At 38.6% G+C, this 17,483-nt stretch overlaps 1 protein-coding gene across 1 annotated transcript in view; it reads right to left on the reverse strand.

Moving 5' to 3' along the window:
* The window catches only part of LOC106517946 (pyruvate carboxylase, mitochondrial), a 382,167-nt gene that overhangs the window by 56,866 nt on the left and 307,818 nt on the right, over nt 1-17,483 (reverse strand). Inside the window, exons 15-16 of the mRNA XM_014008998.1 lie at nt 15,706-15,927; nt 3,396-3,552 (exon numbers count right to left, since the gene is read on the reverse strand). Of these exons, the coding sequence (XP_013864452.1) occupies nt 3,396-3,552; nt 15,706-15,927 (379 nt within the window). The remainder of the gene's footprint in view (nt 1-3,395; nt 3,553-15,705; nt 15,928-17,483) is intronic.

Consider the following 17,483-nt stretch of genomic DNA (forward strand, 5'->3'; position numbering starts at 1 on the left):
CACACACACACACACACACACACACACACACACACACACACACACACACACAAAAGCCCGCTGTACATCCTGCACAGCCGAAGGGGATGAGGGAAAAAAAAAGGGCAGAGAGAGCGCAGCAAGGCAGCTGCAACCCGAACTTCAGTCAAACAAGACCCAACACTTTTATTCATGTTTTAAACTAGTGATCTTGTGAGCAGCTGCAGCTGTATGCTTTTATTTTTTTTCTGTCAGGCTGTCGGGGCACTCCACCTCCTCTGTCCGGGCCTGGTGTGGTGTGAGGCGGACAGCTCTGCCAAGGCTGCGGTAAAGCGCTCTGTGTCCTGATCCAGGGACAGACAACACGAGTCAGTCCCAGACTGAGCTGACTTGATCAAGTCTCTCTCTGCCTCTGGTGAGGAGGGGGTGAAAAATCCTCCACCTCAGACCGTTCAGAGATATAACTATCTGCGTCGCTGTGGTCACTCTCCATRTAGCATTAATAATGCTAATTCTAACAGTCACGTTTTCTCGTCCTGGGCTGGCCACACCTCCGCTCTCTAACCTCCCCTCCCCTACCCATTTCGATGTCTTTTTCAAATTTCGCCTTGGGGCGGAGTTATCTTTTCACAGAGGGGTAAGATACACTTTAAATTTGGAAGGTATTCTGTGTAGAAATGAGTAATTAACATCCTGAAACCAACTTCTTAACTTAGTCAAAGAGTCATGAATAGTTTAAAGTCCTGACATCCTTTTCACAGTCTATCATTTTACATTTAACCACTGAAAACAACATAAGACCTTATTTTTCTAACAGTCTTGTTTCTCTTTGTGAAAATTATGCTGCAAAATAAAACGTGTATTAACTTATGAAAAGTAACGCAGTTAAAAACATTTGTTTTAGGATTTTACACATTAACTCAAATTACTCTACTGTGCGGTTTTACACATTTTGTTTTGCTACAAAAGATTCACGTGGATCATCACTGGTAATCTTGAGATCGATGTTAAAACTGCTAGAAAAACTTGTACATTTAAGAGAACAGTAAAGGTTAGCTTGTTGAAAAAATATGATTATATAATGTGTGTTGACAAATTGTTTAAAAAGTAACAGATTTCAATTTTTGGGGCAGATATATTTTTTTTTCTTCTTTCTGCTCCCTTTCATTTCATTTATGATTGTGTTTTTTATTGGAAATAGATACTTTGATTTATAAATTAAAAAAATATCACTGATTCAGTAAATTGTCTTCAGTATAAAAATAAAAAAAGTCTTCATGTAAATCACTGCAAAAGTCAACTGTCTCGAGATACAATTATTTAATAAAATAGATCTAAATGAATCTTTGTAGAATTTTTGTGACAGGAGTTTTGCTTTGAAAAATCTGTTAACTTGTTTCAACTGATTTTCTAAGTACTCTGATATCTACCGCAGGTAAGATACTGACTATCAATCCCATTACAGAACACCTTCAAAACATCTAAATTCTTGCTTTAGTTATCCCTCACACATCTTGTTCTCTAAATGTAATCAGTTGTCTTCAAGTASAGTCTGCAAATATAAAAAACAATCGGCTCTGGCTTTAATTTATTATCACTTTAATTATTGTACTCTGTACAAAAACAAAAACAAAAACAAAACAAAAAAATAAACAAAACAAAGATTACAAACATAACTGCTTGTCACATTTAGAGCTGATAGTCTTTTCTTTTCAGCTTTGGGCCTGTGGCAAAGAGTCACAGTATTTTACTGATGTTTTTATTTACTATACTTATACTTACTCTACTTATATTTACTATAAATTTACTATACAAATATATTGTATTGAAATTTGTAGCTCAATATAAACAATCCTACAAGAATATGTATTTGATTTGTGCGTCTTTTTTTTAAATGCACTCACGTTGTAACAGGACATTTGTAAATTTAGACTTCTAAAAAACTATTTTAAAAAATACATTAATTACAAATACCAGAGAAATATAAATAAGTAAATGTAAAAGCTGAAGACAAACTTGTGGTTTCACATGACCTTTATCTAATACATCACTTATTATTATTATTATTATTATTATTATTATTATTATTATTATTATTATTATTGTTATTATTATTAAGAGGTGGTGAACTGTTTTAACTTCTCCCTCCTGTGGTGTAAAGAAATTCACGCAGAGTGGTTTTGTTGTTGCACAGTTATTTGTCCAATTAATATTATTAATATTATTATTATTAGGCAGAATTTAAATTTTTACAAGAGAAAATTACCCCAACTATACTCAAGAAACAATATTGCACATAGCTGTCGTTTCCATGGAAACAGCCCAACCGGAGAACAATTCAAAATGATACAACAATACCAGACACTGAAACAGATGGAGGAGCAGCTGGCTTTGAGAAAATCTTATTCAAATTGATGTTTTGTCAAAATTCAATAAAAACTATTTCCAACACCGTTTAAAAAAAAAAAAAAMCCAACGCRAACAGAGAAACTGWCAGAGCGGCTCAGATGCTGAATGGCTCTGCTCAGATGTRCAAATCTGCACGCCCAGTTTGTACTGCGTTTTCCCTCGCAGTGAACACCACACTGATAATCTGCGGTCCGTACGCATGACAGGACTGTTTACAAGCAGATGAACAGCACGGGGAAAATTTTTATATTTTCTCCTAAGGTAACAAACTTTTGCAAACCATTAAATGTTTGCAGTTTTTTACCAGATGAATAAAAGCAGAAGGTTTGAGGGCTGCAGTGCCACGTTACTAGCACTGCAAAGCATACTGGGTAAATKATGTTCACTAGGTTTTCCGGTGTGAAGCTGTGCGAGCTCTTATCCACCCTGAAGGTTGGACAATATCTGATGATSAGAACCTTTTAAATGAAACCAGAGAGCGTTGACAGAGAGGAGAATGTAGAAACTGAAAAAAGTTGAACAGAGCTGCTTAATGGAAGGAGAACTTCAGCTTTTCCAGTTAGCTTTTGGGTTAGCACCTGAGCTAATACGCAGCTCGGTTAACCTCCATCATTTTCAGTGTTAGGCTGAGTCATTTCTACCTTCTCTCTGTCTCAACACACTTTGGTTTCATTTAAAAAGGCTAATTGTYATCTATTACCTAAGGTTAACCTTCAGGGTGGATAGAGCTCACAACCTCGCACCGATAGAAAATAAAAAGCCTCACAAGCCCGGTAAACATCACTAACCTAATATGCTTTGCGATGTAAATAATGTGCCGTCCATCTGATGTTTTTATTTTTAATTTATAAAAACTAAACAGCCTACAATATTTTTACAGTCTTTGTTTTACAGCTGAAGTAAATGTTTATCAAAGGACGTCTAGTGTTACAGCTAGTCAGGGTTCCCTTTAAGAACTGGGACATAAACAGATGGATAACATCTCAGTCTGTGTTGGAGTGACTCACTTATAGACRGCGTTATCGGGGTAGTTGGTGTAGCCCACAGCGTTGGCCCCCCTCAGCAGCATCTGGAACGGGACATTTGGGATCAAAGCTCTCAGCTCCTGGAGTCTCTTCCATGGACATTCGGACAAGAATCTCATGGCCACGTCAAAAGTAGCACCTACACACACACACACACACACACACACACACACACACACACACACACACACACACGGAGAAACGGGTTTTCAGGTTTTCAGCTTTCATCTCGTCTCATCTGTCATTCTGACTTTGATCTCTTTTTCAAAACCAAAGTGATTTTCCAAACTTATCCCATGAGCCTCAAACACACAGACAGCACAAATAAGACAATAACGGATGCTGAAGTTAAATATGATTACAGCAGCACATTTGTTGTTCAGTTCAACACTTTCATCATTTCTTTTCAAAGGAATTTTTTCAAGCCAAAAAAATGACTCAGTTGAGGAGGCAAGGGAAGAAGAAGGAGGAAAAAAAAAAGATATCAATCTCTCATTTCCCTTTCTGGAGGAGTAGATTAGCAATTCTCATACCCGGTTATCATATCAGCCAGAWATATTGAAGCCTCCAGTGGTATTCTGCTGATCTAACACTGTCATCATTAAATTTCATTTTCTGAGCACTCATGCGTTAGGACACAGAAAGTATCAGGCTGCACTTAAAATGCCCTGGAAGAGAAACCCTCTTTATGCTCTTCACATTCCCTAATTTGGGATCCAGCGTACGTCAGCTCTTCCTAACCCACTGGTCTGAAGCAGAAATCGCTCCAATCTTCACTGATGTTAAACATATTAGCTTTACCGTTTCACTGCACGTGAGATATCACAACAGGGGTAGCGGGGAGAGGAATTCACCCGAGACTGCAAAAATCTATTCTTATAATTTAATAAAGCGAATGAAGACTGACAGCAGGGCCCACAAGCGGGACATTAGACGCAGATCCTGCTGCGGTCTGCATCTTTCTGCAAAGACAGGAAGCCTCCAACCTGCTGTTAACAGGAGCCAAAATAAACCAGATGGAAACAAGTGCAATGCCCATGATAGAGGAGCCGGAGAGCGTTTGGTGTGAAAGTTTCCGTTTTTTTAGAGGGGGTGAGGGGGATGCATTGCCTGCAGGAGGTGGTGTTACAGGAAAACAAGGACCTGTCAGATCCTTAAAGGAATGCAGAGTTGAAGTAATTATGTTCAATTAAAATTTGTCAAACTCAAAAAAATTTTAAGTCTCTAAAGTCAAAAGAGAGAAATGTGGATTTTGACAGGTAAAATTGGATAAAAAATAAAAATACAATAATTTTAATGATCATTTCCTTGCAGTCATTGTTGATTATCATTTTAATATAGATCTGGAGCAGAGAGTTCCGAAGACTGGGGACCGAGAGGCTAAAGGCTCTCGACCCCATGCTGGTCAGGTGAGCAGATGCAACATGAAGTTGGGAGGAAGAACTAAGGTTACAGATGGGAGTGTGAGCATGGAGAGGTGAGGAAATATATAAAGGTCTGTGTACTTTTTGGTGATTCGTTTTCCATTTTAAAAACATATTTAAAAACAGTTATATAGTTTCCTGAGACGACATTTGTTGTGACTTAGCTCTATATAAATAAACCGAAACAAATTAAATTTTCACTTTTCACATTTAAATCATTCAGTTGGGGTCTTTATAAAGTGGAAATACAATGCTTTAGTCTGAATTTCTCCTTATTTTAACTTTAYCATCCCCTCTTTTCACCTCTTTTATGGTGTCTCTCTCAAAGCAGCTGGTTTTGTTACAGTTCCTTTAAGGCGCTTCAAGCTCCGCCCTCCTCCTGCTTCCTGACCGGTCCACTCCGCGTTTGAGAGAGGGGGTTATGATTTCTAGYGATGCAGAGCTGTTTTTTTTTACAATTTAATTGAAAGATGTCAACAACAGAAGACTTGTCCATGTTCATGTTGTAGCCAGAGTCTGACCCAGAACCAGAGGAGAATTAAGACGAGGAAATTGTAGTTGGTAAGTCCAGACCTTTTTTGTTAATTTGGTCRCAATATGACGTAATATTTCAGAAAACGTCATTGAAAAGAGAAAACAACTGATGAAAAATATGACCCAAACAGAATATAAAGATATCTTTGCAGCACCAGGAGAGACTAAAAATTTCTGCACTCCTAGAGACTCCAGGTACACAACAAAATGTTTAAAAAAGTGGATTTTAGATTATATGTCCCCTTTAACAAGCGGCTGCTTTAAAATWAACGTTATCTAAATAGTTCTGCATTTCTTTAACTAACTGCAGACATTAGTATAGCTAATCWAGCTAATTTCTTTATAAACTATCTAGATCCAACAATGATCTGTTAATGGGATGAATAAAGTAAAAACTAGCTAAGTAGGCATTTCTGTAACAGGTGTCAGCTCCTCGAGGGCAGCTATATCCTGAATGTTTTCCTTGTTTCTCTGCTCCAACACACCCGATTGAGTGATTCAATTACCTCCTCAAATTCTGTASAGGCCTGTTAATCATCCATTCATGCAAATCAAGTGTGTTTGAGCAGGAAAACAAGAAAACGTGCAGGATAGCGACCCCTGAGGAGCGGAGTTCGACATGTGTGATTCAAACCATTTCCTGGAGCTTTTAGAACGTGAAGCCTCTCTCTAACAAATCCACGGTGAGGAACGTGAAGCCGCAGGCAGGCTCAGCAGGACAGGGTTGAGCTGCCTTGAAAATRCCGTTAAACTTMCGGTTTGACAAAAATAAAAAGACGCAGCTTTTAAAGAGGCAATATCATGTGTTTCTGAGGCATATATTTAAATACTATACCATAATAAAGTATCTATGTCACCTTTAGCTGTTATTAAAATGTTGTTTTTTATGTTTAAATGCTTCTGTCCCGTCCATTTCGCGCGGGTGGGTGGGTGATTGCTCCGTGATGAGTAAGTTCGGCTTAAAGACACACCCAAGGGGTGTTTCTCGTCCCCACCTGTCATTTCGGTTCCTAAAAACGCTGCAGGATTTCTCAAACATACATGAATGAGTCAAAACAAGGCTTTGGGCATGTTTTTTTATGAGAGTATAACATTATAACATGATATAAAACTCAAAAATGTTGATTTTAAATGATAGAAAATGAAAACAGAATAACCGTTCTAATTGTCGTATTTAAATATTTGTTTTTAAAGTGAAAATCGAAGGACCAAAAAGTGCACGGAGAGGCAAGGTTGGTAATGGCCTACAACAGGTGTTATATGACTGATGGAGGCAGTTCTGGTGATACTGCGATCAGCAGCGTTTTGAACGGTTTGTCAGGTAAACCAAATACAAACAGTACAAGTACGACAACATTTTAGGCACCACAACCGGAATAAAAAAAACCAATGGAAACTTTATTATTATAAGTATTTTCCCTATTTTCAATGTCTTGTAAACCAAATACAAACAGTACAAGTACGACAACCTTTTAGGCACCACAACTGGAATAAGAAAAAAAGAATGGAAACTTTATTATTATATTTTTCCTATTTTCAATGTCTTGCAAAAAGATTGTGTTCCCAACAAATATCTTCTCCTCCGTATTTTTCCTGTCAACTGCACCTCTAACACCCTACTACCAATACACCCAGTGTCCCTCCTCTGGACTGTTACGAGACTGTGTGTATCTCTCTTTCCAGGTAGACTCTCACCTGTAATCAACCATCTGCAGGTGTGAACAGCCTATGTAAGTGGGCCACGTCCTCCTGAGGAGGAGACTTGCTCTCTCCTCCCTCTGCTGTATGGGTGCAGTTTTGCTGGTGTCCCCTCACAACCAGCCCTTTAGTTTTAATAAACCTTTTTAGTCAAACTCTACCTCTTGTCTGGTTGTCCCATTTATGTTGCTTCCCTTTGAGCCACTGGATCGTAACATGGACCCGTTCAAACCATCTCARCCTGTCCTCTAACTTTATCACCCAGTCCTTCAACCTGTGCTGTACCTCTGATCCTKGACACTTCCAAAGAGAATACCTACTCAAACCAGCAAATGCTGATGCATTTATAGAAAAAAGGCCTTAATCAGCATAATTAATAATTAATTAGCCAACAGATCTACCTTATTTGTGTCCATCTTAACATTTAAAAAAATAGCACCAGATTAAACAGCTGCTTGGAATGAACAAGCAACATATACCCGCATGATCGACCGTAGATTAACTGATTAACTTGATTAACTCACACATCAGGGAACTACACAGATACATTGTGTGACCTAGTTCATGTTACTGTATCTTCCACGGTGCAGTGAGAAATGCTATATCGGGAAGGGACTTAATCCTCAAAGGGCTTTCACAGGCTTAATCTCCTCAATGATTCATTCCGCCTCTAAGCATTTGAAACATGTGAAAGCAATATTCTCCCACTAAGACCACTCAAGTGTTAAAAACAAAGCATTATTGCAGAAGGAAAGCATGTCGGCGTGACACTGTTCAATWTTCACAATCAAAATTCATCTGCCTTCGGCCATTCATTTTGGCCGAGAGTGAATCAGGCAGGGATCAGAGAAATTGTGCATCTCTGATCAGTCTGTGATAAATGTGCTCCGTATAGGAACATGGGAACATCCTAGCAGGAGAATTGCATTAGTTATYCCTCCTTTGGTCATTATGTGATTTATGGAGGGGCCTATTTAAARGTACCGCTACGAGCCGTCGCCGTGTGCTGGAGATGAACTTTTCACAGCCTCGCGGTTTAATTTGTGTTTAACAAACTAAAATCAATAAGGCAATAACATTGCCGGCAACCGGTGAGAACCTTGGCTTTTAAAAACAGGGTTAATAAACAGGTTTAGCAGTAAAGATAAAGAAAAGATTGTGGAAGATACAAATAAACTCTTGAAGCTCGCAGGTTCTTCTATTTAAGAGTAGCTGCATTGAACACTAAAGTAATCTGTGTTTTTGTAGAAAACTAAAGTCTCAGACGTCTACCGCTGGTATGGGAGTACTCTTAAAGTTTTTATTTTTGTTTTTAGAAGAAAAGACRTGTTTGAAGTGGAGGCACTGAATCTGAGAGATGTCTGTCTTTATAGTGCGAGACAAGAGCGGTCTAAATTAAGAGCTCGTCACGTTACAGATTCCTGTTAGGTGTCGACACAAACAAAGGCAGCTGTGTGGGAAGACCACTTCTTCAAAGGGTGTAGAGGTGTGCTTTGGGTAAACTGGCACTYGTGTTATACGAAACAAAAACAAGCACAAACGATTGTCAATTGCAGAAGATAGTCTTTTTTAGTGTTTCACAGGCTTTCTCATACTTAAAACAAGCATAATATGACTTGCTGGAGACAGAGGAGTTTTCTGTTGGTTGGCTACGTTTTCAACTTCAYATCAATTGTTTAAATTAAACAGCACAAGCTACAATAATTGATTTAAGGCAGCATTTGTCAAAAATCAAACATCCTAAATAATTTTACTTCAGAAGAAATGATTCACGATGGTGTAAATAGAGTACTTTAGTAGCTAGATGTGCTACAATACAAATGCTACAAATGCTATTTATATGTTTTCTTTATAAACTTCTTTCTGGATCATGGAGAACTGGTGTCCATCTCCAGCAGTCCCAGTGCGAGAGGCAGAAGGAACTACTAAACAAGTTGAAAGTCCATCACAGGGACCAGCCTGGCTCTAGTTGGTCCGGCCTTATTCTAACACAGCATTGATTGTGTTTGCATTGAGCAGATAGTCCTCTCAGTGTGGGTGGGAGTACTCTCAGTGTGGGTGAGATTATAAAATTAAACACACAAATCTTATTTCATTTTATTTGCAACACAACAATAATGGACTACAAACTCGAAGGWAAAGTACTGAATATTGAATCGGACTTTTCAGCAGTATGATGMTTAAGACRTGAGGGCAGGATGACAGAACRATAAGCTAATGGTAGCTAATGTTAGCTTGTTACGATGCAAATTATTCACRTAAAGTTACTCTTCTGTGTGACTTWAACACCCTCCCCAGTTGGTAAACCAATCAATAAGCAGTAACCGTAAGGTCGCCGGTTTGATCCCCCGTTCCAGCCGTCTCAGTCATTCACTTGCCTTGCCCRCTGATGGTGGTCAGAGGGTCCGGTGGTGCCGGTGCATGGCAGCATCGCTTCTGTGAGTGTGCCCCAGGGCAGCTGTGGCTACAATGTAGCTTACCATCATCCGTGTGTGAATGGGTGAATGTCTAAGTGTAATAGCGCTTTGGGGTACAGAGGGAATTGATAAAACGCTATTTAAGCTCAGTTCATTTACCATTTRTAAGAGTGATGTCCAAAGTCGGTCCTCAAGGACCAGTATCCTGCATGTTTTAGGTGCTGCCCTGAGCGCTTAATTAGTAGGCCTCTGCAGACCTTGATGGCAAACTGAGAAGGCAAATCATTTATTTGAATCAATTGTGTTGAAGCAGGGACAAATCTAAAACTTGAAGGAGACCGGCCCTTGAGGACCGGAGTTGGACATGCCTGAATAAGAAAAATGCACCACAATGATGTGCAGCCCATGAAAAAAAAAAGTCAGTGGTTAATGCAAAAATTAACTTGTTAAACTTTTATATCATCTTCAGTTTTGTGTAGCATGGGTGTTCCAGCAGAAACATTATGACATTCCTACTGGACGTGTTCTTGTAAAGCTACACTGCTGCTAACACTAGTTCCAATGACTCTTGAACGTTATCTCAATAAATGCAATGCAAAACCACAGTGTGTGCATGAACCACTACAAAAGTTTTAAAACTTAAGTTCTTTTAAAACTAGTAACCCAATTTGGTCTTGACCCTGCTGAGACTACTGGTTAGAATTAAATCTTATTTCTATAAAGGAAAGTCCTTTAAAGAGTTAGCTACAACAAGCAGAGCATCACTGTTAGCCTGTTCACTGACACCACTTCCAAAAATCTGAACTATCACTTCAGTGATCGCACTGATCCAACTGAACATTTCATTGAGACAGTGTTTGAACCTTGTTGTAAGATTTATAACTCTGTTCTAAATGAAAAAAAAAAAAAAGACTCCAGCAAATACAATGAACCGAACAGTGAAATTACAGAAAAAATTCTGTACGTATCATAGATTCAGAACTTAATAGGAAGGTATTTTATATTCTCTCAGTCAATCCTATAGAGGAAGACTTGCCTCAAGAGGATCTACAATAAACTCTTTGATTTTTCACAAAAATCAAACTTTTTTCTAACTGGAAAAGACGAATGCATCTGCTGCATCACGGCTTTATCAGCAGCTCTTTGCAGAATCATCACGTCAAGACTTGTTTACAATCCTTTAACTCGTGTCTCACATCTAAATGCAGACACGCGCTCCTGTCATCSCATGAATGCGAGAGAGATAAGAGTACATTCCTAACTTTCTTATGAAGACAAAAGACTTGTTTAAACTTCAAGAGTTCTCACTGACAAAAAGATTTCAAACCCGACACCCACTGCAGCTCAAACACGGTGTTACGAAAGAAATGGGAGGCAGGCACAAAGAAAGATGTATTCACTGTTCTCTCCGTCTTTTATCATAACTAGATTCAGTAACTCATTAGATTAATTTGTGTTGTTTACTTCGAGCTTTTACCGCTGCCGTTGGCCACATTAAAACTGTATTGTCTGCTAATTAGGAGGAATCATGAGGTGGTGTCTCCACGGAGCTGGCTAATTTTTTTAAGACCATTAYGTAAGGGCTTAATCTGACAGATATTTTGGGCGAATTGGAGAGCTTGTCAAAAATGTCTGCCATWACAACCAATTCACATCAGAGAATACCTCTGGCATGACAGCGAGAACAAGGCATGTACCGTTTAGTTAAGTTATAAAGTACTGTGTATGACTGCACTGAGTTTGAGTTTTTCCTCACACAACCAGCTCCATGAAGTTTCCTGCTCAACTATTMTGCAATGCACACGTTTTAAGGCACTTTGGGGGCCCTAGGCAAAAGGGGCCTCAACATAACATGAATGGCCACCTGCTCAAAGTCAGGAACCACAACATACTGTAGACACATTGATTTTTAAGTCAAACCACACTTTAACATATTTGGTACCACTTTWAACTAAGGCTCCCCTTATAGATGGCTTATAAATGGTTTATAGTACACTATTAAACATGTTTAAATGTCATAACTGAACCTTATAGTGTATAGTTTTACACTTTACAATAAGGCTCCCTTTTATAATTGTGGATATGTATAATGCATTTACACAGTACAGTATTATATGTAAAATACGCGTTTCCAAATCATTGTTCTTATGAGGTAGAAACCTAATCTGAAATGTTTTAGATGTAATATATACATGAACAGATTTGGCATGAAACCAGACAGTTTCGCCTCTCTTGTCCTTAATCAATACATAATAAAAAATTATTTATGAAGTGTTTACAGATTAATTAATAACCTACCTATAAGCTATTTGTAAGCCATCTGTAAGGGGAGTCTTATTATAAAGTGGTTCCAAATATTTTTAGTGCAAAACTTTGCTTAAATTTGAGCATTTTGAAATCCCACCACCATTCTATGCAAAAAGCAGTGTAAAAAAAAATGCATATATTGTATATCAGGGGTGCCCAAACTTTATCCCCAGAGAGGGTCAAAGTGAAAATCTGATGGCTGCAGGCCAAATGCAATATAAAACATGAAATGCAAATACTTTTCAAGTAAAGTTTTTTTTATTTATGATTAAGCTATTAGTCAATGTGGTGGTCCTGATCAGTGGAAATACAATGTTTCTAAACAGGATGACAAGAGATTACAATCTACACTGATTACAGCCTAAAACCAGGTCAACTGTTTGCGGGCCAAATCAATTGGCTTGGTGGGCCCACTTTGTGCATGCTGTTGCCAACATACATAACAAAAGTGCACACACTTAAGATGAACTTTTTCACTAAGGCCATCACGAGTCAAATACATAAATGTTGCTTGCAAGGCAAAAGCTACCACGTCTTCCATGTTCAAAGACCTGAGAACATCATGGCAGACCTCRTGTACGTTTAGTTACTCGGAAGGGGCCTTTTGAGGGAGAGTCTGCTAAAAGTGTTCTTGCACCTTCCTGTATTGACCACCGTAGAATTTAAAGGGATGATTACAGTTTTTTGTATTTAAGACAATCAATCAAAAATTGGAATACTCTGGAATAGTCCAGAGTCAGCAAAATCAACTGTTACAACTCAAAAACTTGGAAGTCCCTGACCAGCCCCAGGAACAATATCCAATATGGCTGCACTGTGCAGCAGTGTCAAACGTTTTATTTTCTTCTGCTCTGTTGGTTTGTTTCTCATTAAAGAGAGCTCATTGTAGAGTTTGATCCTCGGCTCACATTTGAGGATCGTATCAAAGACCTTTTACAGRATCTCTTTTCTCCTCCTCAGTAACACTGCAGAGCTTTGTCCTGTGCTCAACCTCTTCCATGCAGTAAAACTACAAAAACAATACAAACCAACAAACAAAAATTCTACTTTAACAGCAGAAACGAATGAAGTCCACATAACTGATTTACTGTTGATGAAGTGATATAACCACGGAACAAAACAGCTCCCAGTTTACCATTTAAAACCCTTCTGCAGGAAGCCCGAAGCTACAAATCTCTCCTTGAATTACTGCTATCTTCTCATGGAAGCAAACAAAAATGCAAATCAGTCTTTATCACAAATATTTGCTGTGGAGAATGGCAATGCAGGAACTTTTAGGAACAACACTGCAATTAATTCCAGTCTGACACCCGCACTTTCATACGTTGCTTTTTTACACAAAAGGCAGCAAGGCTGTTTGAAGGAGGATGCGATGTGATGTTGCTCTCTTGAGATTAGGCAAAAATGGCTAGTTTGTAGTTTGTACTCCTGGTGTGTTTCAAAGAGACTTTCAGCATGTAAACACAAACAGTTCTTTACCGGAACATATTTTTGTAGTTATAAGCTGGTAATTCTTGAGAATGCTTGCAAATCTTTCCTTCCTCAAATATTTGAAGATTATTACTCTTTTACCATTTATATCTTGTGTCTCATGCTTCAAAGACTGCAAGGTGCATTTATGATAAATTCATATTCAGTTCAATTCAATGAATGTGGTTTTATTGTGGTAATAGGTAGGTAGAAAAAATTATATTTGCTCACAGTTTAAAATTATAAACATGCAACAGTGATTTGAAAAATAGAAGGGGTGGGTGTGTGTAACAGAATAAGTCTTACCTTTAACATTTGAAATTGTTGAATCGAAACTGAAATTTTAAATTTACAAACGATTTCTAAGCAAAAAAATAATTTTTTTGAAAATTCTTTAGTCCAGATGGGGGATGGGGCTAGAAAAGCACTGCTATAATGCCACATATCTATTATTAGCTCGGGCGCTAATGCCGATATCACCATAAATACTGTATATGTATTAGCTAGGGTGTGTGTGTGTGTGTGTGTGTGTGTGTGTGTGYGTGTGTTCACTTTGGCGTTAACGCCATATCACCATATATGTATTAGCTCGGTAGCTAATGCAAAAGTTGACAAGCTAAGCTGAAGCTGATGTTCTTCCATGAAGCAGCTCTGTTGTCCTCCATCCACATTTTTAGGTTGAGGTCGAGTCATTTTTACATTCTTCTCTCAAGCAATCTGGTTTAATTTAAAAGAGCTGATCTTCAGATATTGTCCAACATTAACCTTCAGGATTGACAGAACTCGCTCCAGCCTCACACTAGGTCTGGAGAACCTAGTAAACGTCATCATTTACCCAATTTGCTTTGCGGTGTAAATTAAGCATGATGGTGCCATTCTTGGGACATTTTTTTTAATTTATAAAAACTAAGCCTAAAGGATTTTGCTTGCTCACTTTTTATGCCTATAACATCACTGTGCCAATGCTTAWCAGACATTTAATACTGGTTTAAAAAGTCTAAAGGGTCACACAGATGTGGTCTGATTATAAAACCATGAACAATGCCTTATAGTGGCAGGGTCTTCAGAAGTAACCCCATCCACTATTACAAAATAAAAATGGCACTAAGCCTTTTAACATAGTCTTTGATGGGACCTTGAAAGTCATTTCCTCAAAGAAAATGAAATCTTAAAAAGGCATTTATTTGCCTTAATCAAAACAATTCTCCCCTTCAGAACTAGTTCAGAAAACCTAATGAGACACACGCTCCCCCGGCACCTTTTCCAACAGTTTCCTGCTAAAGTAAAAGCCAAGTTCACTGCAAGTTTTCAGATAAGTTTGCTTTAATAGAAACCACATACACTCAGGAAAAGTTCATTTATATCATCCTTTATGGTTAAGTCTTATAATATTAAAATACTCAGGGAGATAGAGGGTGGGGATCATTTAAGCCCCTTTTAATTGAAAAATCTTTCCAATAACTCACTTTTGGTGTAACCTTTTTTTTAATCAGTTTAAAGATGAAGTAGGTAGACAGTTGCATAATTTGAAAAGTGTCTGAAGTGCTCTCCCACAGTAATGAAACATATTTTTCACATTTAACTGGGGCACAATGATCTGCTGCCAGGATGAATTTATTTTCAGAACAGGTTTTAAGAATCAGAAATGTGACTCTCTCTCCTCAATTTGTTCAATTGACATTTAAAAAAAATGAGTCAAGCATTGAAATAAAACCTGTTCTCATATTTTCTTTAAAGGACTTCAAGTTATAAAAGCACAATTCCTCTGAGTTTCTTCATCTTAAACGTTTCGACTTCAGGTCATTTACAATCTGCTCCACAAAGGCGTTTGTCCCGAACCTTCACGAGTTTAAACAGGGCAAAATTTATTTATTTTTTTTCCCCCCTTCAAAACAACTGTGTTTCACCTCGTACAGAAGAGCTGATAACTGGCTGCGACACTCAAACGCGATGCACACATTTTCATTCTGTCCAATTTCAGAGTAATTGCATCTTCTACTCAGAGGCGATTGGATTGCTCATGCCTCRAGAAGTTTCAATGACAAGTGATTTTCTCTATTCAACGAAGGCACGCGAAAAGGTACAATCTTCTTCTTTTGAAGAAACTCGCTAAACAACTTCTTGGAGTTGGAAGAAAAAGAGTCCAGCGACTAAGTTTTTACAGCTCAAGGTGATCAATAAAACCTGGAACAGATCCATGTGTGAGAAGAACCAGGAACAATGTCATCAATGTACAAATAGAAAGTAATAATGTTAAAGCAACCAGAAGGAAAAAAAAACCCTTCATAGTATTTATAGGAGTAAGTATTTTGTTTAAACAAAATAAACACACTGATGCTTATTTTTTATGTTCTAAAGGATTCAGATATTTAGTTTTAAGGAAAACAGAAAAGGACAGATTAAAGGAACAAGTCCAACAACAAACAAACTCAGAAAGCTCACCTCCCCAGTTCTCCAGGCTGAAAAGATTGTTGAAGCTGTGGCTGACGAACGGAGAGATCTTCTTCAGGTCGTGGGTTCGAACTCTGGTGGCCAGAAGTGACTGGTGAGCATCCCTGAATGTGGTGTCCATCAGCAGCAGACCCTGGTGAGCCCGCACAGCTTTTGCAAATCCCTCAGGACCGTCACGCAGCAACACGTCACGGAAACCTACAGGTGGGTCACCTGATGGTGACACGGGGGAAACAAGAGGGTCATTAATGTGGAAATACTAAACAGAACAGCTAAAGCTACTGAAGAAACGACTGGTCCAAATTACTAACAAGAATATTAACAAGTCCCTTAAACAGATGGTTCAGATCTCTGTAAGATGAATTATGTGGAAAGGTTCTGAACAATTAACTTTTTAAAAACCTCAGCTCAGAGAAACTGCAGAGGCTAAACAGCCACCTTGTTGAGCTGTGAACTAGACCAAGCTCCATCACCAGCTACCAGGCCCAGCCTCAAGACCAAGACCAGGCACCATCACCAGCTACCAGGTCCAGCCTCAAGACCAAGACCAGGCACCATCACCAGCTACCAGGCCCAGCCTCAAGACCAAGACCAAGCTCCATCACAAGATACCAGGCCCAGCTTCAAGACCAAGACCAGGCACTATCACCAGCCACCAAGCCCAGCTTCAAGACCAAGACCAGACACCATCACCAGCTACCAGGCTCAACCTCAAGGCCAAAAACAGGCTCCATCACCCACCACTCTCAAGGCCAAGACAAAGCACCATCACCAGCTACCAGGCCCAGCTTCAAGACCAAAACCAACCTCCAGAGCCAAGGCCAAGACCAGGGTCCACCAGTAGCCACTCTGAAGGCCAAGACCAGGCACCATCACCTCTACCAGGCCCAACCTCAGCCTCAAGGCCAAGAATAGGTTCCGACACCTGCCACCAAGTCGGTGCTAACTGTTTTCTTCCTGTCCTCTGGTACCTTTGGTGGCTGTGATTCATGTGAGTTCCATCCACAGCAGGGCCACCTTCAACTACATTTTTTATTATGAGTGAGGAGGAAGACATCAAATCAAATAGATAGGAAATACTAACTTGAGTTTATTACTAGACTAAACTCAGTCTTGAAATCAGGCTATTTACAAGGAATGGATTTAAAAATGTCTCTTCTTCATTATATATTATTCTTAATTTGGAATAGTGTGAACAAAGTTTTTCTTAATCTAGTTTTAAGTCGGATATCAAATTAAAACATTTGCAACAAGCCTAATGATGATTTTGATGTTTGAAGTGTTTTTCTTTAACTTGGCTTGCAAAAAAAATTAGTTTTCACAAGTTCTAATTCTGATATGGATGTCCTCTTGTCTATATTAACAAAAGCCAAAAGCTAAAATGCAGATATAAGCTGAGCAAAGGATGTGTTAGACACATCCACCCACTGATTTGTGAAAATGCTTTGCTAGAACTGACTCATGATTATATATATTTATAAATGTAAGTCTGTACCAGTTAATGAACAGAGAGATCCAAGTAGCTGAACTTGGTTCTGTCCAACAGCCAGTACTGTTGGTTCCAAGATGTTTTCATGCAACTACAAATCTGTAAGCATGGAGTCTGGGCTCCAGGTTTATGTTTTACACACCAACTATCAGAGCGCTGCCATTTGAGCATGATCAATATAACTTCCAGTAGATTTATTTAGAAGAACTTTGCCTATTTTTTTGGTCAACAATATATATATTTAAATAAAATACTCCCAATATCAGCACCTATTGGTACA

This window comes from Austrofundulus limnaeus, unplaced genomic scaffold (assembly GCF_001266775.1).
Source record: "Austrofundulus limnaeus strain Quisiro unplaced genomic scaffold, Austrofundulus_limnaeus-1.0 Scaffold54, whole genome shotgun sequence".
In the NCBI taxonomy this organism is placed as follows: Eukaryota; Metazoa; Chordata; class Actinopteri; order Cyprinodontiformes; family Rivulidae; genus Austrofundulus; species Austrofundulus limnaeus.